The following is a 22,372-nucleotide window of genomic DNA, read 5'->3' on the forward strand; positions in this document are numbered from 1 at the left end:
ATGTCAGTTCCAAATGAATTTTTTTTTATTGCTAGCATGCTGAAAGTACAGATTGCTGCTAGCCTCCACATCCAAATCCAATATTTTATAGGCTAGTTTCTAAGGTCTTAAAATAGTCCATTGCTAAGAAATACCGCTTAGCACTCATAAAAACTATATTTATTTTCACATCAGGATCTCTTGACTCCTCTGAAACCTGATTGGTAGACCAGGCTGGCCTCAAACTTGTAGCAGTCCTGTCTTTGCCTCCTGTTTTGTAGACCAGGCTGGCCCTAAACTTGTGATAATCCTGCCTTTGCCCCCTCCATGCTCTGAAAACAGTCACGAATCATTATAGTCATCGAAGTTCTTGTTTTATTTCTGTTTTTTCCCTTCTGTAAAACATACACCTTAGTTACTCTGCATGTAATCTGTTTAACATTTATAACTAAAAATAGGCAGGTCATTCAATGACCTTTAGGTGATGGAGTGGGAGGAAGACTGACGGGGTAAGTCCTGTTCAGACGTTCTGGCTAAATGCTTCTCAGATGGCAACACGGCACAGGTTTTTGAATGCAAACCCTATACGTATTCACTATATAATGTAATCTAATATTACAAATTTACATCTAATTTCAAGCCCTCTGTGAATTCAATTAGAATTAATTCCACCTCGTTTTGAACACATTATCAAATACATTTTTTTCAAATCTAATTCTAATCCTGATGATTTGAGATGATTTGTGTTTTAGAAACATTTATACGCAAGTATGGTAGGACATCAAACTTATCTCATTACATGTGGGGTTCAGGGAAAGTGAAGGTTTCTCTAATTATAAAGGAAGATACAGACTCCTCATAAAAATTTTTTACACTTATTGGACAATACGGGTAGTAAACTTCGAACCCCTACCCAGATCTAGCCAATGTACAGGACATTCTCCGTCGTTGAGTGGAGAGTGGGGTCTGACTTTCACACGAACTCTGGTGCCCCATATTTGACCACGTCCCCTGGATGGGGAGGCCTGGTGGCACTCAGAGGAAGGATAGCAGCCTACCAAGAAGAGACTTGATACCCCATGAGCATGTACAGGGGGAGGAGGTCCTCCTCAGTCACAGACATAGGGGATAGGAGTAGGAGGAAAGCGGGAGGGAGGGAGGAATGGGAGGATACAAGAGATGGGCTAACAATTTAGATGTATTATGAATAAATTAATAAAATATTTTTAAAAGCTTTACACTTATTCATTTATACCTAAATCATTTATGACAAAAGGTATATGACCTAGGGGAGGGGAATAGGGTGAAAGCGGGAGGGAGGGAGGGAGGAATGGGAGGATACAAGTGATGGGATAATAAATTAGATATAATCTGAATAAATTAATATATTTAATATATAATAAATAATATATGTTATTTATATATTTATTTATATTATTTATATATAAAATAAAATAAAATAAAATTTAAAAAGGCATATGTAAATATAATTGCTAGAACAATGAAATAGAAATTCTCAAAAGAAAAAATGAAATAGAAAAGACAACATGCTTTATTCACACGATATATGCATAAATAAATTTATACTTTTAAATCTGATTTATGTATATGTAGTTATAATATTCTGAAGGAGTAGTGCTGGCAAAATGAACTCACTTTATTTTCTCTCTTAACACCTCTGGAAATCTGATCTGTAGAGTAATTCTCTCCCTCAGTAAAACCTACATTAGATCCTGGAAGCTTTCTTGAATTACAAAAACACCCACGGTATTTGACTCACTTAAACTTTTTGGCTTTTAAACCTGGTGGTTATATCCAAAGTGAGAGTAATAAAAAACCCCAAGTTTAACTTACAACGGAAGCTTCTGCGCATGCTCCAAAAGCAGGACGTAGCGCAAAGTAGTGGCAGCGGAGGGACTCCATTTCCTACTTATCTTCCTTTCTCCCTTCAGTTAAAGTTGTTAACTTACCTTATTTTGGATTGTATCAGGCTCCAATTTGGTGGGAGAAAATTGGGGGAATCTGAAGAATCCTAGATCCTGGGGCTGTTGTGTAAGCCTCGATTCACTGTCTGTCTCACCCAGTGGAAGTCAGAACTGACTCTCCATCCTGGGCAGAATTTCCGTTCTATCCAGGGATCCTCAGAACACCTTTGTTCCGTTCCTTACCTGCATTTCTCAGACAGCAGATTGGGATCACCATTCTCTCTGCAGAGACTTCTGTTGGAATTTGGTAGCCTTTCAGACACCTCTGGTATTGGATTACTTCCATGCATTTTGGTTCGTTTCCAATTATAACTTATGCTACTTTTTTTTTTAAAGCAGCCCACTATGCTATTATCTCCTACGAACAAGCTTTCGGCAGTGATAGCTGAACAATTTTACATGGAATCAGTGGCTCCATACTGGTACCTAGTGCATTAATCCACTCCTATTGTTCCCAATAGTAGCGTCTCTATTTTTTTTTTTTTTTTTTTTGGCTTGTGCTTCTCCATAAATATCCGTTTATTTCACGATAGTGAATATAACGAATAACTTTTCCACATTAAAAAAAGGTGTTAGGAAAAATTATAATGAGATTTTGTCTTCTGCTTACTTCAACACATATCCAGAACAACTATAAAATATGTAGATCATAGCTGGAGCCACTGTCTCCCTTCAATAGCACAGATTCTGATACACTGATTACTAATGGAACCTACTTAAGACTGCTCACAAAATCAATATTACTCCTTTCAAAGGCCATTTTATAGAGACAGTATTTCCTCCAACAGATACAATGTTTTATATATCACAATGATTTGGATTATTTTGTGAAAAGCAAAGAGAACTGTGTTAATTATAAACATCATCTACTACAGAGATGTTCAGATGTGGCCAGGTCAGGGCCTTAAGACAAAAGCAATTCTGCACTTAAAGTGATGTATTTGTAAGAAGAGAAGAGGACAACACAGAGGCAAGGGGAGGAGGATAAACAAGGCTGAGGAGCTGATCCCTCGCAAGGCATGGCAGGAGTCATCAGAAACTCCAAAGGTACAGGAAGATCTCCCTGCTGCCCAGAAAGGACAGTGGTGCTACTGAGGGAGGAGAAGAGGAAAAGCGAGGGACTGCATGAGATAAACTCAATACACAAGGCCTCTGTGAATTCTGCTGAGTAAGTGAAGGCAGTACGTAGGGCATCGTGATGTGAGGAAAGAATATTCTTGGCAGAGGAAATGGCAAATGAATGAAACAATTGTGTCTTTCAGAAGTGTCTACTGCTCAGGAGCACATAGGTAGGTAGGAACAAGTGGTTCTCAACTTCCTAATGCTGAGACTGTTTAGTACAGTTCCTCGTGTTGTGGTGATCTCAACTGTAAAATTACTTTTGTTACTATTTCATGACTCATTTTTCTATTATTTGGCGTCAAAATGTAAATATCTGTGTTTTCTGATGGTCTAAGGCAACCTTTATCACCTAAAATGAAAAAAACAAAACATTAAAAGTGATTAAAATGTGAATTTTATGAATAGTTCTCTCAGCGCTGATGCGCTGAAATGTACACAGAAAAAATCTATCCTGGTAAACAGAAATGTTGAATTAAGAATTGTTATAGAAATTACTATTTTTACTTATTTCCATGAATATAATTTATATCTAATGGGAGCAATCACAGTTAATATTTTGTTACTTTGAATAAATGATAAACTACCTAGTGATATTGGCTTCTAACCAGGATATATGTATCACTGAAAATATTTTGAAGATAAATGCCATATTAAAAATCATCATAAAGTTCTTTAATGTATGTAAAGAATTATTGAGTATATACTGTTGTCCATGATATATATTACATATGTACAATGGTGGACTATATGTTCCCATATGAATCAATAGCATTTATATTAAAAAGAAACAGACTATGATCTAAGAAGAAATGCAAATTAGGAGTTTTGGAACAGCCTATCGAAAACCAGTGCCAGGAGGACACAATTCTGTGGATGGCTGGAAGAAAGCACTGCAGAGGTGGCATCCTAAAAGAAGCAGGGCTTGAAATGGAGTCAAAAGGTTAATTACACACAACTCATCACACAAGAATGAATAAGAATCCTTAAAACAAAGTGTAAAAAATTCCAGAAGCATGAAATAACACACACAGTATATCATAAGAGGTCGTGGAGAATTAGCTTTAAATCAGGGCCCAAAATGTCAAAGGCCTCACAAACTAAGCTATGGAGTGCTACAATCAGGTAAAATAATGACATCTCAAAAATGTATTTATTTATGTCATTAATAAAGGAAAGATAAAAATGATCTACCATCTGACACATCACTTTCCCATTGTGGATACAAATGCATTTCCCTCTCAACTGAAGAGTCCCTTCTCCAGACTGTCCCCAAATTGAAATTGTCACTCAAGCTGTGTTTTCTGACTCACTCCCTTAAGAATGGCTTTACCTTTGCCATAGGCAAAAGTGTCGCTGCTCTCTGAACCTTTTAAACTTTTCACTTTCTTTATGTGTAAAGCTTTTGAATAGGAGAAAAGCAAACACAGAATAAACACCAGATTTACTGCTTTATAGAACGTACATTCTTTGGATTTCTTGACTCTTCATTCTTGCAAATTAGGGGGAGAAAATCATAGAAATCGCCAAGCAACATTCGATGTAGTGAAGACTCCAGGGAATAGTTAGCTGGCAATAACACCCTATTCTGTAATGAACATTTTTTTCACTAATATCCAAATGTGTATGGATAACTAGAAGAGACCTTTTCAGAGATGTTTGCATGTCCTTATCTCAAAAAGATAAACCTAGTGCAAAAGGCACAGGTAACAAGGCAATAAATGAAACATTTTGGAGGGAATATAAAAGATGTTTCTAGCTGCTTACAGCATATTTCCTATGTACAATTTTCTACCCTTGCAGACAGACCTAAGTAGTCTCCAGAGAAACAAACAAAGAAATTATTTTTCCATTGGAACTATGAAAAATTACATTTACCATTTCCTGTAATGTGGGAATTTAGAGGGGGCATTTAAATATGAATTAATATTCTTTAAAACATTTGGAGTCTTGAAGGGAAAAGGTATTATTTTCATTATTTTGTAATCCATAAAATACCTTAGTGAGTCCTTGAGCTCTGCAGTCACACACTCACATAAACTCTCTATGCCCCTTTCCTGTTCAATTTCGATTCAATAATCCCCAAACACTTATTTATGTCAAATGAAGGTGATACATCTTTATTCCGAGTTCTCTTACCACCTGTACTGTCGACAAGAGAAATAACATTTTAAACACAGCCAAACATAGGAATCCCAATTGCAGTGTATTACAAATATATCCATGAAATTTACTTTTATTGAGGATTTGTAGTTGGTGTGATTTACAAGTTCACTAAAGATCACTGTGAGGAACTGAATAGACGGACACGCCATGCTTTCAGAGCTATTGATAGGAAAGTAGCAAACCTCATTTGTGCATTCCTGAAAAGTCATATATGTGAAGCACTAGAGCATTTTCAAAGTAAAACTTTATTGATATTAAGCAGAGCAGTGGGAGCCGTGGGTCTGAGAATATAATGCTCACATAACCGAGGCAATGCCGCCATGCACGCCTAGCAGTTAAACTGACAACGATTCACCATGGCAAAGTCACTCTTGATCAGTAGAAAGGACCGCTATGACTTGTTCTCAATTCTATTCTAGCTTTGCGCCTAGATTACATGAAATTCATCTTTTATCTTCAGAAATTTCTAATAGCTTTGATTTTCACCTAAATTTGACTTACTCCCCTAATGTCCAGTTTTATACAGAGATTCAATTGTCTTATAAATTTTCTGATAATTTTCTTGTCCTATGACCTAGTAAGGGAAGTTTGAAGATTAAATTCCTATAAAGCAATAAAAGGATTCCCAGTTATATCAGTGCCTATCTTATAATTTCTCTTGGAGAGATTTATCATCCTTTTAACTTTAGAAATCGTTCTTGGAGAGATTGCAGAAGAGACAATTGTGACAAACTCTTACAATTTTCCAAAGTTTGAACCATCTTTTTCTTTAAGACCCTTTAAATTTTTTAAATGTATTATTGATGACTGATTTTGCATTTAACCTACCAAGCATTTCTTCTTCATGTTCACTGATAGCTATGTTTTCCTTTTGTTCCTGATAACATAGTATCTTTCATTTTTTCAGTTTTTGTTGGAACCTAAAAAAAATTTACAGTCTTAAAGACATTATAGTTCAAAAGTCAAGTTGGGATGATTTGAATGTTAGACTGTGTTTCTAGAAGAAAGATGATGAAAAGATGGTGTGTCACATGTTATGTGCTCAGTAACTGATTAGATATAAATTAAAAATACTTTTCATTTAAACTAGAATTTCAAAGAGTCTCACATTTAATCAAATGGTTGGGTATAAATGAATGCATGAATTATATGAGATCATATGTAGTACTTGGAATATATGCATTTATGTACCTTATAATAGCTCTAGGCACATGTTTAATATGTATAATTCTAAGAATATTAGAAGATACACATATTTTGGTGAGAAGCATAGTTTAAGGTCACTAGTATCCATCCCATCATATTCTGAGACATCTATGACTCTCAAAATTGTTAAAAATGAAAAATATACCTTATGAAAGAATGCATGGATGACATAGAACAATATTTACAATATTATGATAAGAGATATATTCTTATTGTCTCCAAATGTTCACCAGCATGTATATTTTTCAATAATTTGACAAAGGAAACAAAAATATTTTAAATTCATCCAAAGACTAAGAAACACATTTAACTGCACCTATTTTAAAATCTAATTTATTCAATTTCTTCCCACAACATATTTGGGTCTGCCTATTTGTTCACTATTGATGAAAGTAGAGTCCCCAGCATCCAAGTAAATTATGGGTGGAAACAGAGACCTGTCTATAGTCCAAGCACTTGAGAGGAAGAGACAAGAGATCTTGGAGTAAGCTTCTAGACAGACTAGACAAATTCATGAGTTGTAAGTGCTGTTGATAGACCATCTGAGTAAACATGGTGGAAAGCAAACAAAGATCTGACATCAGCTTCTGGAATCCACATAATATGCACACATATGAATGAATGTCTGCATACACATGTGCACATACATACATAACAGGTATGTAAAATGGAAAATGGATTAATATTAATCTGGATTAAAATGAAGATCATCAACATAGCAATATATGAAGAGGATACTACATACTTTCCAAGATTGAAAAAGTAACTGAATGCATATCTTGAGAAGACCCATAGAGAAGAAATTAGAGAAAATCAGATGCACATCTGGAAAGCTGAGGAAAAATAACATTAACCAAATATCTGTTGTTATGACCATAGAAGTTCAACAGAAACAAATTGCATTTAATAGGTTTTCTGTATGTATGGGCACACTAAAAATTATAACATGATTTTTAAAAGATTTAGAATTCACAAAATGAAAAGTGGGAAAATGGACTATTTGATTAAGTTTCAAATAGTGGAGGAGTGAAAAGAGAACAGACTATTTCCCATTTGCTATCACAAATCAAAGTATGTAACACTTTTGAAGTGTCTAAAATTTACTACTAAGAAATGCCTGAGAATAAAAAAAGATAACATCTTTTTGAGTTTAGCAGACTGTGAACTAGGATGGAAGACTGACAAGCTCCAAACAAATAGAAAAAGAATAAAATAAATGGCAAATCAGATATTGATATTTAAGCAGCAAGACTGTGTATAGATGGAGTATAAAGAAATATTATGTATTGGAGTCCAGAAAACGTTATGCTACCATGGATATGCTGAAGCAATCATTTCAGAACACTTCCTGACTAGATCTCTACTCTCTGTGTTTTTCTTGCCATGATTTTCATGCAGAAGTGCTTTATTATTTTTTTCTAGCCATCTACAATTATTTTTTAAATAATCTATTCAGATTATATCCTGATTGCAATCCCTTCATTGTATCTTCCTGTTTGCCCATCCTCTTTCACCTTGCCTTATTCTCCTTCCTTAGTTCTGTAACTGAAGGGGACCTCCTCCCCCACCATATGAGCACAGTCTATCAGGTCTCATTAAGCTAGCCTGCTTCCCCTTTCTCTGAGTGCCACTGGCCTCCTCATCAAGGGGACGTGGTCAAATAGTGGACACAAAAGTTCATGTCAGAGGCAGTCCCATCTCTCTCCACAACCTTGGAAGCTGTCCATTGGCTAGATTTGAATAGGGGATCTAGGTTTACTGCATGCATTGTCCTTGGTTGGTACAGCAGTTCATGCAGGCCTCCTGGGGGTCCAGATCTGCCAGACTTGATGGTTTTCTTGTATGGCTGCTGGGCCCTCTGGGTCTTTGTATCCCCCCATTCTGGAGTGCAGTATCAAGTTCCAGCATCTGTCCTGATCCCCCACTGGGTGAAGACTGTCAAAGAACATCTATGTTGGGCTAATATCCACTTATAAGTGAGGCTATACCATGTGTGTCTTTCTGGTTCTGGGTTATCTCACTCAGAATGATGGTTTCTAGTTCCATCCATTTGCTTGCAAATTTAAAGATTTCCTTGTTTTTAATAGCTGAGTAATGTTCCACAGTGTAAATGTAAAATTTCTTTAACCATTCTTTGACCAAGACCCATCTACGTTGTTTCTAGATTCTGGATATTAACAATAAGGCTGCTATGAACATAGTTGAGGAAATGAAATGTCCTTGTTGTGTGGTGGAGCATCTTTCAGGTACATGCCTAGGAGTGGAATAGCTGGGTCATGAGGTAGCCCTATTCCCAATTTTCTGAGAAAGTGACAGATTGATTTCCAAAGTGGTTGGACTAGTTTGAATTCCCACTAGCAATTAAGGAGTGTTCCCCTTTCTCCACATCCTCTCCAGCATGTGCTGTCACTTGAGTTTTTGATCTTAGCCATTTGGACAGGTGTAAGATGGAATCTCAGAGTCTTTTTTATTTGCATTTCCCTGATGACTGGGGACATTGAACATTTCTTTAAGTGTTTTGACCATTTGACATTCTCTGTTTAGTTCTGTACCCCCATTTTTAATTGGGTTATTTGGTTTGGTTGTGTTTAATTTCTTGAGTTCCCTGTATATTTTGGATTTTAGTCCTTGGTCAGATATAGGCTTGGTGACTATCTTTTCCCAGTTTGTGGGCTGTCATTTTGTTCTGTTGACAATGTCCTTTGCTTTACAGAAGCATTTTTAAGCAAATGGATGGAACTAGAAAAGATCATCCTGAGTGAAGTAACCCAGACCCAGAAAGACACTCATGATATATATTCACTCATAAGCAGATATTAGCCACATAATACAGGATAACCATACTACAATACAGAGACTGATGCACCAACCAAGGACCATGCATGATGTGGACCTAGATCATCTGCACATATGTAGTAGATAGGCAGCACAGTCTCCTTCTGGGTCCCATAGTATGGTGAGTAAAGACTACTTCTGATATGGACTCTAGTCCCATCCCCACTCCCTTGGTCACTTTCCTCTGGCAGGGAGGCCTTCCCAGGCCACAGATGAAGAGGACACAGGTAGTACAGATGAGACTTGATAGTCTGAGGTCAGATGTTAGGGAAGGAGAGCTCGCCTTCCTGAGACTAGGAGAGCAAGGGTGAAGGACTGATGGAGGAAGGGCGGTATCAGGAGGCAATGAGGGAGGGGGCTACAATCAAGATGCAAAGTAAACAAATAAAAAATAATAAATTAATTAAAAAGAAAGCTTTTGAATTGTTGCATGCAAAAATACATAGGAAAATGTATGAAATTTTGAAATAAACAAAGAACTTTTTTGAAAAATAAAGCTATGCAGTATTCATGGATGATCCTCTTTTAACACAATTTAGGCAAATCTAAGTGGAAAATTCTAGACCATAGGAGTACAGATGGTAAGCAACTGGAGGATGAAACTTGAAATCTACCTGAACACTTAAATGAAAATAAGATACAAATAAAATTGCTCAGGTTAGTAATAGGGAAGAAATTACTTTTGGACATAATTTGATTAAAATCTGAGGATCTGCAACATGCAAGGCAAATCAATACAAAAAGATTGTTATTTCTACGTAAAGGGAATAATCATATGACACACATGTCCATGGACCTACTAGAAAGGGCATCACCTGCCCTCACCAGTCCTCTTACCAACATCACTCAGACTCTTACTCAGGGCTCCCTCAAATTCTAAAGACTCTAATTTCTTTCCTTAAATTCATGCTCTTTTATAAATATTTCAATATCTATCAACACGTGCCTCTCTGTGTTCTACAATGCTAAGTCATTACTATGGATATAAAGTGATAATCATAATAAAAGTGATAAAAATTTATATGAAGAAAGTACCCATAAGATGCAACTTCTGAAACCATCAGTTTGCCCTTTAAGGAAAACAATGTGGTGAGCTTTGATGTTGTGCCAGAAGATGTGCCAGGTCCTAAGAATGTAAAGATAACATGACATGAGTATCTTGTTGTAGAACATAGATTTGAAAGCAAGGAAGAGTCTCAGAAGTCACAGTTCTACAAAAGTTATGTGGACACATGACTAAGGCTGACCTTTGCAATAGGACAAAGCAGCGCCACATACTTTTAAAATAACGGTGGTCCCAGACGTCTGTCTTCAGGTAAATAGGTATAAACCAGATGAACAGGGAGCTGTATTTCACACAGACACAGAATACTGAGATTGCCTAGTCCTCAGACATGGTGGAAGACTGACTATATAGCATTTCCTATCTTTACTCTAAAGCTTCACCAAATCTCAGTTTTGAAATGTCTAAATTTCCTTATATAGCAATCTTAACATCTGAGTATCTTCACGAAGCCACATTATCTCATCTTGCCTGAGATAACATTCTTACAGCCATATAAAGGGAGACGTCTATTGCAGGCATGCTGTCACCTTGAAACTAAGAAAAATGAGGAGAGGAAACTGCCAGTTCTGGGAGACGACAGTAGGCAGAGCCCTGTCCCCTCTGGAAGAGCTCAATATCTGATCAACAGAACCTCAGAGTGTGTGATACTGTATGGCAAAGCGAGGGAAAGTTGAATACGGAACTCAAACTGCTAAATCAGCTAAGTCTAAAATAGGATCTCGGACTTTTTGGATAGTTTGGTGTAGTCACAAGAGTCCTGGCAAGACTCTGAATTAATGTGATGGGGTGCATGAAAGACTCTGACAGGAGTGATGGTTGGGGATACAGCACAAACCAAATAAAGGACTAGGAATACCCACTAGCCCATAGCCTATAGAAAGAGCATATGGACTCTCTAACATTTAAACTGTAACTGAGAGTGATTTGTGTTAGAAGTCTTATCCCAAACTGAGTAAATCAGTGTGGTGCTATACACTATCATATCTGTGTTACTTTATTACAGAAATAACAGGGAAAGCAATGGAAATGCTCAGCTAACTCTTACTTTCAAAGAGAGCCCTTATCTGAATATCTGCTGAACTGCCCCCATTTGCAAAGTGTGCAACATGTCTGTATCTTTGACAAGGATTTTTGGATGACATATAGATTTCATAACATATAGATAGAATTGTGTCAATTTGTCAAGTTTTCTGTCTACTTCTATTTACAAAGGGGCTGGAGAGATGGCTCAGTGGTTAAGAGCACTGACTGCTCTTTCAGAGGTCCTGAGTTCAACTCCGAGCAACCACATAATGGCTCACAACCATCTATAATGTGATTTAATGTGTACTGTATACATAATAAATAAATCTTAAAAAAATACAAAAGTCAACTAGTAACATATACTTACTAATAAGGTTAATATATGTAACCTAGAATAAGGGCTTTACAGTCACATAGACACGAATCAAATCACAACCTTCATGATAATATAATTTAAGTAATTTAGAACATGAGGGCCTTTATCTCCTCACCTATTAAAAAAAAAACCTTTAAACTGGAGTCCTTAGAACCGTACCTTGAGAAAAGAATTGAGTGTAAATAATTATTAAGGAAATCATTCTTTAAGAGGCAGTTACAGAATAAACAAGATAGGAAAGGAGGTGATTTTAGTCCAAATCCTAGCTTCAGTGAGAACTTGCAAGGGAGCCTCAAAATGGATATTATGTCTGTGGTGTTCTTGTTACTACAGGAGGCAGGCTTGGCTCTTCTACTCTCTTGGACAACACTTGGCAAATGTACTGTGGGAGAAAAGTTAGCTTCCAGGTGGTTCCTCATGGGTTTCTAGTCTAGAGAAGAAAACATTCAGTAGTTTTTCAGACATTCGCTCAAAAAGGGACACAATATAATGGAAGCAAAAGTAGTTAGAAGACAGGAGAAAGATATTCCAGTCCAATCAAAGGGACCTCTCACAGCTATGTCATAGAACTCTGAGGACATAAATATCTCTCCCTCTGTCTGTGTCTGTCTGTCTGTCTGTCTGTCTGTCTGTCTGTCTGTCTGTCTGTCTCTCTCTCTCTCTCTCTCTCTCTCTCTCTCTCTCTCTCAGTGTGTGTGTGTGTGTGTGTGTGTGTGTGTGTGTGTGTGTGTGTGCCTGCGCACACATGCATGTGCATGTGTGAGAGAGTTGTGTGTATATTTCCACACACACAGAGATATGTGTGCACTGAGTGTCTGGAAGCCAGAGACCAACTTAGGGTTTTGTCCTCAATTCTTCTCAGGGTTACTAATTCCCTGTGAATTGAAGTCTAGTTATAAGATAAAAATTATGCTGAGATTAGAAGAGTTAAAATTCAACAAATAAATGTTAAGAGGTTCCAACTAATAGAATGGGCCTTAAGTCAAATCATTAAGGCAATTCATTGCTTAGTTATTCCCACATGTGTAAATGCTGTTTTTATTTCCTCGGATGATGGGACAAGATGAAAATAATACCCAGTCTTTACTAATACATGACTAGGACTGAGCCCAGAGTGTTTCTATCTAACTATCCCTAGACCTAGGGCTGGAAGCTTCTAGCCTCCATACACTGTAATCTTATGTAAGCCTGAATGTTGAAGGCTTTAGATTCCAGACTCAGTCTGCTAATTTAAGCCTAGAATATTTTCAACCTATGAGACTTTTTATTGAAAAAGCTCACATTTCTAGTTCCTTCTCAACTTTAGCTGGCTGGTTCAACTCATCTGTTCTGGCTCAAAACTCATCTCCACAATGACTGATTCAAACTGGCTTCTCTTGGCTTCTGACTGAATTGCTCTGCTTGGAAGAGCTGCCTCTCTGAACTCCAGGAAAAGAACTGCACTGACTGCATGGACTCTGCTGTTTTCTGTACTGTACTGTACTGTACTGTACTCTCCTCATCTTTACTCTTCTCTGTGCTGCTTTACTCTTATGTACTCTCTCTCTCTCTCTCTCTCTCTCTCTCTCTCTCTCTCTCTCTCTCTCTCTCTCTCTCCTCTCTCTCTCTCTCTCTCTTTCTCTTTCTCATTCTCTCTTGAGAGTTGGATATATTCTATCTCTGACTCAGTCTGTCAAATCTTTCTCTGATTTATCCCTTTGTCTGTCCCTCAATTAGATGTCATTGTTTGGGATTAAAGGTGTGTACAAAAGGTGTATCTGTATTCCAGCCAGATCACATAGACCTAGGTTTGGGGCTGTGATTTCTTACCAGAGTAGCCAGGTTGCTGGATTAAAATTCCTCTACACACAAGTTTTGTGCAACCATTGTCCTGGCATATTTTCCTGGCTTTGTATATCAAAGGGTTTGTGTTTATGTTGACATTTAAGCTTCTCTGTTGGAAGGCTGCAGAGTAATTTCTGGTACCAAAGACACTAGAACTTCAGAGTGCATGTTCTAGGTAGGCACCAACTCAACCTGTCCTTGTTTGATGAGTTGTGTGGGTGTTGTCTTCTGCAATGAGGGCTTACTATGAGTTTTTAGAGAGCAACCTACTGTCTTGGCCACAGCCTAGATTGTTTGAATACTTCCATGGGACTCCTTTGGCCAACAACTCAATTGGATGTAAATTGGTCAATTGGTGAAAAGAGATGGCCAGTTAGGACTCCATCTTCCCTTTTATTTGGAAATTACATTATGATCACCTTCATATATTTTAGGAAGTTTCTACTGCATTAGATTTCCATACCACCTCTCAAATGCATCTCAGGTCTACTTGTCTCTCCCCACATTCCCTTCCTCACCTCCACCTCCTCTGCCCATCTGATTCTCCATTACAATCCTCCCAGTTATAGGTCCACCCATAACATCTATATCATACTCTTTTTTCCCTCCCAAAGATATCTATATGTCCTCCCCAGTCCCTTCCTCTATATTTAACATCTCTGGGTCTACATATTGTAGCTTGGCTCTTATTTACTTAATGGCTAATATCCAAATGTAAGTGAGTACATACCGTATTTATCCTTTTGGGTCTGGGTAGGGGAGGAAAGTAATAATAACACATTACATACATGTATGGAATTTCTAATTTACTAAATAAAATCAACTAAATAAAAAGTTCTGTACATGTAAAATCAAATAAAAAAGACATAAAATTTGTTGCAGAAACAAAGAAATATGACATGCTTATTATCTTTATACAAAGAAGCATTCAATACAATTTTAATCTATTCTTTACAAATATTTGGTTAAGTTTGGGAAAAAGTAGTTACTCAAAATTTAGGAAATAAATTTTGTTATATTCTCATCTTATAAATAGGAAATATATATAAAAATATTTTCACCACTTTCTGTATAACTCACTGGAAAATCATAAACCAGTAGATAGAAGAGGGCATGTGCTCACCTATTCTAGGTCTACTTATTTGCCAGCCTAGCACTGTTTCAGAAAACTCTTAGCCACCATGCTGTATAAATGGGGATTGTTGTTATTGTTGTTGTAATTACATTTGTCCCTTTCCTTTTTTCCCTTTAAGCCTTCCTATACATCTGTACACTCTCCTCCAAACTCATGTCTTCTTTTTTCACTAATTGTTATTGCACGTATATATGTATATGTATGCATGAATATATTCTTAACTATAACCTGTTCAGGAAACATGTTTCTGTTTGGAAAAAAAAATACTGAGAGGTGGGATATAGCTCTGTATTATAGTACTTACTCAGCATGTATGTAACTGGGCTTTTGGCTACTTTATGAGGTTAATATAACTACAACTCTTCTCTACCCCAATCCTTTTCAATGCTGGAAACACTAGGTAGGCAAGAAAGAAGGTTCAAAGAGAAGAAGGCATAGAGCTCTTTAGACTGCTTCCTGCTGATTAGGGGTGCTCAGTGATTTGGGGCAAGTCCAATCTTCACAGTCAGAATATTTCCAGTTAAGAACCAACAATCCAGCAATCTGGCAATCCACCAATAACAAACCAAGAGCAGGAACCAGCAGCAGCTGAGGCAGCAGCAGGGGAGCAGCAGTCAGCACAGGTTCTCTGGGGCTTTCACATTTATATCCTCTCAAAAGTCTCCAGAATTTCAATGTAAACTATCTTCAGCTGGACAAAATCATGCCCCTCCTAGAGCATAAAGACAAACCATAGTTAGTGGCTGTGGACAATCTGAAGTAGCCCCATATTCCACTCCTGGGATTAAAACAAAAACATACTCATATAACATACCAGGATTTAAAAGAAACCAAAGTCCTCTCTACATATGTACATGGTGTTAAATTAGAGACAGTATTAATATACCTATATACATATTGGTATATTTTCATATACTGATATATATGATACATATATCAGTATTTCAATGTATTTACAACGTGTGTGTGTGTGTGTGTGTGTGTGTGTGTGTGTGTGTGTGTGTGTGTAGTAAATGGAGGTAGGGTAGAAAAGATACTTCTGAAGAATGCAGAAATAATCACTACAAGAAGCAGCCACTACCTACAGGGATATAGGATGGCATTCATATCCAAGGAGAGAAAAATTTAGAACACCCGTTCCTTTGTCCTCACTTCTCACCTTGACAAGGCAGAGAGTCACATAGTTCTATCTCATTGCTCACTTAATGATCAAGAAATGTGTGAAGATGTCACATAGTTTGTAGGAATACACCAGTTGCAGTACAAAGAAAAACTTGTGAGGAAGCCACTGACAGGCCTGGCTGGCTTTGCACTGTGGGATTAGAACAGCATACTGAAATCTTCCCACCACTGGCTAGAAAGCCAACCACAGACCTTATCATAGTGTCCAAGGAACCTCTTGTGTATTGTACAGATGCCACACCTGTCAATTAAACTTATGGCCTACAGCTGAGGTGGGAAATAGATGGGACTCTTGACAGGCAGAGGGGATTCTGGGATGGAATCAGGCCTGTGGTATTCAACAGGCAAAAGGTGAGGAAGGTGGAGGCAATGGTGCCTGAGCTCAGAAAACCGGCCATGTTGCAGAACGTAAATTAGTATAATGGGCTATTTTAAGAGTCAGCTAGTCAGAGAAGAGCCTAGCTATATGGCCTAGGTATTTGTGCAACATTTAATGAGTCTCATGAGTTGTTCTTCCAGGAGCATAGGGTGGGAGAAAAACTTGCATCACAGATCAAGCAGAAAAACATGTCAACCACTTTAACACTGTCCACTGACAAAGCCTAATGTTGTGTTATTGATAGCTATTTTAGTTTGCCTTCTGTTGCTGGGATAGAGCAACGAAAAGCAACTTTGGGAGGAAAGAGTTAATTTCATTTTATAGTCTACCCTTGCAGGACATGTAGAACAAGAACTCAAGACAGGAAACTCTAGGCAGAAACCAAAGATTAGGCCACAGGGGATTACTTTCTACTGAGCTTGCTTCACAGGATTGGCATAATCTGCTTTCTTGTTCCCCCCAGGACCACCTGCTCAGGGTGATACAACACCCAGTGGCCTGGCTCCTCTCACCTTTACACATCAAGCATTAATACAAAAAATCCCTACGGACTTGCCTAATAGATAATCTGACAAAGCATTTTCTCAATTGTAGTTCTTCTTCCCAGAAAAATCTAATTTTTGTTAAGTTGTAAAAAAAAAAAAAAAAAAAAAAAAAAAAAAAAAAAAAAAACCTAACTAGGACAAGAAGAGAAAAGCCTTTAGGGATTCTGATTCCAATATCAGAATACAAGGCAAAATAGAGCGGGTTATAGAGCCTGGACTAACTGACACAGAACTCGATGGGTCTTCTGGTTTAGGGATGGTGAGTGAGCTTCGTAGGGAATGCAGCTGTTCTGCCGTTTTTCATTTCTCCCACAAAAGGATCACAACCGAGACTGATGGTCACACTATGCCGAGTGAGTCCCAGTGTGACAAGTTGTATGAGGAGGAGGAATGAGGTCAATGCAGTGGCTGAGTAGAGGTGAAGACACAAGCCAGGGCTTCTGAATGGATGAAGTTATTGTCATATCGGGTAGATGTACGATGTTGTAAGCTATAAAAACAAAGTTCTGTAAAATCCATCTCTGTAAACCTCATTTTCCTCACCTGCAAAGAAGTATATAATACAAACATAATAGAACACCTGCTATACAGTTAGAATGTTAAGTATTGGCATATATATTGATAGTTGTAACTGGTGTTAAAGAAAGGCCAACCAACACTGTTCACTATCAGTTGATAGGTAGAATGGTGCTTGATAATCCCCACCCTAACTTTGCTTGAGACTGGGCTTTCATTACAAATCTTGCTGGCTCCTGAGCACTGCTTAAGGCCAAGGACTGGGTAACCCCCACCAGTCATAGCCAAATTACCGGAGATCCACTTACTCAAGTGGAAAAAGACACAAAGTTAATCAAACTCATCTTAAAAAAAAAGAAAATCTTCATTTCTGATCTGATTTGCTGACCTCTCCACCAGGGTGGGGGGAGGGGGAGGAATGAGTGAAGGAAAGAGGAAGGAAACAGCTATGCAAAGCCAACCAACCTGTACCTGTACCAGGCAACACTTTATTTGCCTTTTCTGATATTCTCCTCCCTGCACCAAGCCCCATTAGTGTTGTTAACTCTATTTATAAAGAAGCAAGAGAACAGGAAGGAGGGAGGGAACTGGGAGGGAGAAGGGGGTGTGTGGGAGGCTCCCAGGAGTCTATGGGGGTGACCCTAGCAGAGACTCCTAGCAGTTGGGGATATAAAGACTGAAGTGGCCACACCCTGTAGTCAGGGTGGGAGTCTCAGTGGAGGGACAGGGAAACCAACCCTACCCACAAAAACCTTCAACCTAACATTTCTCCTGCCTACAAGATATACAGAAGGGATAAAGACTGAGCAGAGATTTAGGGGAGGGCCAAGCAATGACTGGGCCAACTTGAGACCCACTCCATGGGAGAGAGCCAACCCCTGACACTATTAATGATGTTTGGCTATGTTTGCAGAGAGGAGCCTAGCATAACTGCTTCATCCAGCCTCTGATGGAAACAGATGCAGAGACCCACAGCAAACAAGCTGAGCTTGAGGAGTCTTGTGGAAGAGTGGGAGGAAGGATTGAAGGAGCCAGAGGGGTCAAGGACAGCACAAGAAGACCTACAGAGTCAACTAAAATGGGCCCATGGGGGCTCACAGAGACTGAACCACCAATCAAGAATATGTATGGGCTGCATGTAGGCCCCCTATACATATGTGCAGCTTGGTTTCCATGCAGATCCTCTCAAATTAGAGTAGGGGCTGTCTCTGGCTCTTGCCTGTCTTTGGATCCCTTTCCTGTAGCTGGACTGCCTTGTCTGGCCTCAGTGAGAGAGGATGTTCTTAGTCCTGCTGTGGTTTGATGTGCCAGGGTGGGTCGGTACCCATGGGGGAGCTGCCCCTTCTCAGAGGAGAAGAGAAAGTGAGAGTAGGGGGAGGATTGGGAGAGTGGGACTGGAAAGAAAGAGGGGGGAGGTTGTGATCAGGATGTAAAACAAATAACTCAATGAAGAAACAAGAATGAGAAAAACGAGGAGGGGGAGGAGGAGGAGGAGGAGGAGGAGGAGGAGGAGGAGGAGGAGAAGAAGAAGAAGAAGAAGAAGAAGAAGAAGAAGAAGAAGAAGAAGAAGAAGAAGAAGAAGAAGCTGCTAAAGGCAATAGGTGGAACTGCTTGCTAAATACTGCACTCCTGAAAAGCCCCAGAGTCTGCATTCAAACCCCCTCTTTTCTGTTTGGGTTGGCTGAGCCTTTTGAACTGCACTGCTTCCCTCCTACACTCTATCCCAGACATCAAGGATTTCAACTGCAGCTGATTCCCATCCTCTGACTTACAAAGATGAGTGGGTGAGTGATTTCTTTTTTTTCCTTTTCGGTTTGAAACTTATTATTTCAAAGTTAAGCAAGTGGAATTTATGTTACAGGAACTTAAAAAGATCACTATTTCCCAGGGGAAGTCAGCAGCCCTCAGTGCCCTGGGCCGGGCTTAGCTTCCCTTGTGGCAATTAATTTGGAGAACGGGGAGCTGGCTAGGGTGCGGTGAGCTGAGTTCCTGCCTCACCCCCAGCTTCTAGCCTTTCCTCTAACGGAAATTGTTTGTCGGATTGTCTAAAGGCTTAGTGCCCAGGTACAAACTTGACTCCTGACCAGGTGAAACTGTCCATTTCTACAGGCTCTCACTCTAATTATCTCCTTAACACCCGCACCCCACCCCCCTCCACTTCTCAACTAGAGCAGGTGCTGTCTATCCTGTCTCCACTCAATCAACCCTCTTATGTTTCTTTCCCAGGGGATGCATGGCCTTGGTCTACAGATGCTCTTTCACCTTCTTCCTGCAGCCAGGACGACCAAACTGCTTCCTCTAACTTTCCCTTGTTGGGGAGGGACTTCTGAGAACTTTTGCGACTGTAAAAGTGAAGCTAGCCTAAGGAAAACTCTCTCACTAACAGCTCTGGATGCCAGGCCGGCTGCAGTTTCAGGCTAGGACCCCCGAACTCGAGCTTCTCCTGGGCGGGGTGGAACCCCAGAAGGTTGGCGGCCGCAGATGGGCCACTAGGCACGGGGCTCGCCACCTGGTCCCTGGATTTCTGTTTGCATCACCGCTAGGGAATGTGCAAGTCGGGGCGTCCTGCTGGCGAGGAGCCTGCTCTCGGGGGCCTGAAGACAAGTCCATGGTGGGATCGAGGCCCTACTCGCCTGCGTGCCCGTGCCGGGCCTCAGCTCCCCTCCTTCCCAGCTCCCGCCTCCTCCCGCGGGGCTGCAGGACGGCCCAGGGCCTGCCTCTCTCTCACTCTCCGCCTTCACTACCGGGTCAAGCCGCGGAGGGAGGGAGACGGCGGCGAAGCCTTCTCTGGCGCTCCACCCGGTGCGCGCGCCTCCTCCCTCGGCTTGCATCCCACCCCCCCCCCTACCCCCCGCCCGCCCGCCCGCTCGCTCGCATCCTGCCAGTACAGTACAACTAGTACATAGGCACACACGCGCACACGCGCGCACACACACACGCGCTCTCTACCGCTGCCACTGCAGCTGCCATGGATATCGGCTAACAACACAGAGGCCGGCGAGAGCGCGCGCGCTCCCACTCGCAGCGCGCAGGAGTGGCCCCCGGCATCCCTACCCTCCTCCCCACCCCCACGCCACCGCCACCCGCTCACCAGCTCGGCCACTGCTCGCGCTGGCTCGGCCGACGCCACCGCTGCTAACGCCGCCAACGCCACCACAGCTTCCTCCGCTGCGGGGCTACAGCCTTGAGTGTCATTCAAGGGACAGCACAACCTCACCCTAGCTCTCCTACCTCTGCCCAGCGGTCCCTCTCATCCTCCCCCTTCCTCCGCCACACTCCATCCAAAGAAGAGGGAAAGCGCGGAGCAGAGAGGGGGTAAAAGGCAAAGTCTGCCACCCTCACCCTTTGGCTCCCTGGCTCCTCCATCCCGATTTTGACTCCCAAGCCCTCCTCCCTAAAGGACCCTCAGGAACTGAGGCGACTCACCCTACTGCCATGTCCAAAAGCTTGAAAAAGAAAAGCCACTGGACTAGCAAAGTCCACGAGAGTGTCATTGGCAGGAACCCGGAGGGCCAGCTGGGCTTTGAACTGAAGGGGGGCGCCGAAAACGGACAGTTCCCCTACCTGGGGGAGGTGAAGCCAGGCAAAGTGGCCTATGAAAGCGGTAGCAAGTTGGTGTCCGAGGAGCTGTTACTGGAGGTGAACGAGACCCCCGTGGCGGGGCTCACCATCAGGGACGTTCTGGCCGTGATCAAACACTGCAAGGACCCCCTCCGGCTCAAGTGTGTCAAGCAAGGTGAGCTCAGCTTGCTCTGTGCTTTGCCTGTCGGTGGGACCCCTGCGTGGGGCGGGCAACGAAAGGGTGGGAGCGCGTGTTGGAAGAGTGTATGTTGCGCCACCGCGGGGTGGGGTCCAGAGAGCGCCGTAAGTGAGAAGGGAGCATCAGTGAAACCACCGGGGCAGGGGGCTATTTGGCGGGGGAAGCCAGGTGGCCGTGAGGCAGGCAACTTAGTTTGCCTAGTTGGACCCTCCCCTTTGGAAGGTGCTTGGCCTTGTCTGACCTCCTCTCAGCGCCAGGGCCAAATAGAATGTGCGTCAGTGGCTGGTTCACAGTGGACTAGAGCTTTCGGGGAAGGAAGAAGGAAAAGGGGGAGAAAGGAAGGGAGATGAAGCAACTTGAGGTGCAGAGATGTCATAGGAGGGGTTGGGAGAAGCTCTGAGCACTGGAGCAAGCAGAGAATGCTTGGAGTGTGTCCAAAGCTGGTCTGGAGACACCTTGGTCCCCAGCGATTCTCTAAGGATCTCTGAGCCACTGGATAGCGAGGAAGGAAAGGGACAAATTGGTTTGGATGCTTTGACCAGTGTGCAGTAACTTTTCCCCTGCTTCACTCCTCAGTCCCCCTGCCCTCCCCGCCCATAGTCATGTCATGTGGGCACCGTGAGTCACGTGCAAACTGACTAACCCTAGAGATCGCCCCTAGCCAGCTGGCGGGAGGAGGAACAGGAGCCTAAGAAGCTGGGAGCTGGGAGAGCTTTCTAGTGTTGGAGGGGGAGGCAGACTGCAGCATTGGAAGGCTTCCCCAAAGTATATTTCATTGACTGGGCTTTCCTCATTGACTGGGATTCCTCTGTGTTTGGTCTCTTGAGCTTCAGAGCAGGGGGCGTGTTTGTGGCCCGGAGGTTGACGGAGAAGCAAGCTAGTTACAGCTCTGGCTCCTGTGTTCTAACCTGGATTTGATGAGCTTCCCCCGGGGCTGTGCTGAGGATTTAGAGAGACTGGAATCTTGCGGAACTCTGCTGTCTTTACTTGAAAGAAAATCGTGGTCCCGAGGGAGAGAGGAAAGATTTAGATAAAAGTTTCATTAGAGGACACTTTTAACAAAATGCAGTGTTCCTTTGTTTTTCCGCTTGTGATGGTACAAGCTTCCTGGGTGGCACTGGTGGACAGATGCATCTCTCGCATAGCATATCAGCGTTGTTGGCATGGCCCTTTATTGTCTGTGGTTACTTTGTCCTGCCCCAGTGTTGAAAGTCCGAGTAGCACTGTGTTATGAATTGCCAGTCATGCTGTGATCCATTATGAAGAAACACTATTG

At 41.2% G+C, this 22,372-nt stretch overlaps 1 protein-coding gene and 1 long non-coding RNA gene across 12 annotated transcripts in view; one reads left to right on the forward strand and one right to left on the reverse strand.

Annotated features, from left to right (window-relative positions):
- Nucleotides 1–14,430: 14,430 nt before the first annotated feature.
- On the reverse strand, nucleotides 14,431–20,889 carry LOC311600527. Its single transcript, XR_014780270.1, has 2 exons — nucleotides 20,763–20,889; nucleotides 14,431–15,426 (listed from the first exon to the last, which is right to left on the reverse strand). It is a non-coding gene; the product is annotated as an uncharacterized lncRNA (long non-coding RNA).
- Nucleotides 20,451–22,372, forward strand: part of MAGI2 (membrane associated guanylate kinase, WW and PDZ domain containing 2) — a 1,410,398-nt gene continuing 1,408,476 nt past the window's right edge. For 6 of the 11 annotated variants that reach the window (XM_084787263.1, XM_084787264.1, XM_084787262.1 and 3 more), the window contains exon 1: nucleotides 20,454–21,072. In XM_084787263.1, coding sequence (XP_084643389.1) covers nucleotides 20,772–21,072 — 301 coding nt within the window. In that variant the 5' untranslated portion in view covers nucleotides 20,454–20,771. Of the gene's footprint in view, nucleotides 21,073–22,372 lie in introns of all 11 variants that reach the window. The other 5 variants (XM_084787254.1, XM_084787259.1, XM_084787258.1 and 2 more) reach the window with 2 other exon arrangements.

This window comes from Acomys minous (genome assembly GCF_964271855.1).
Source record: "Acomys minous genome assembly, chromosome: 6".
NCBI classification, from domain to species: domain Eukaryota; kingdom Metazoa; phylum Chordata; class Mammalia; order Rodentia; family Muridae; genus Acomys; species Acomys minous.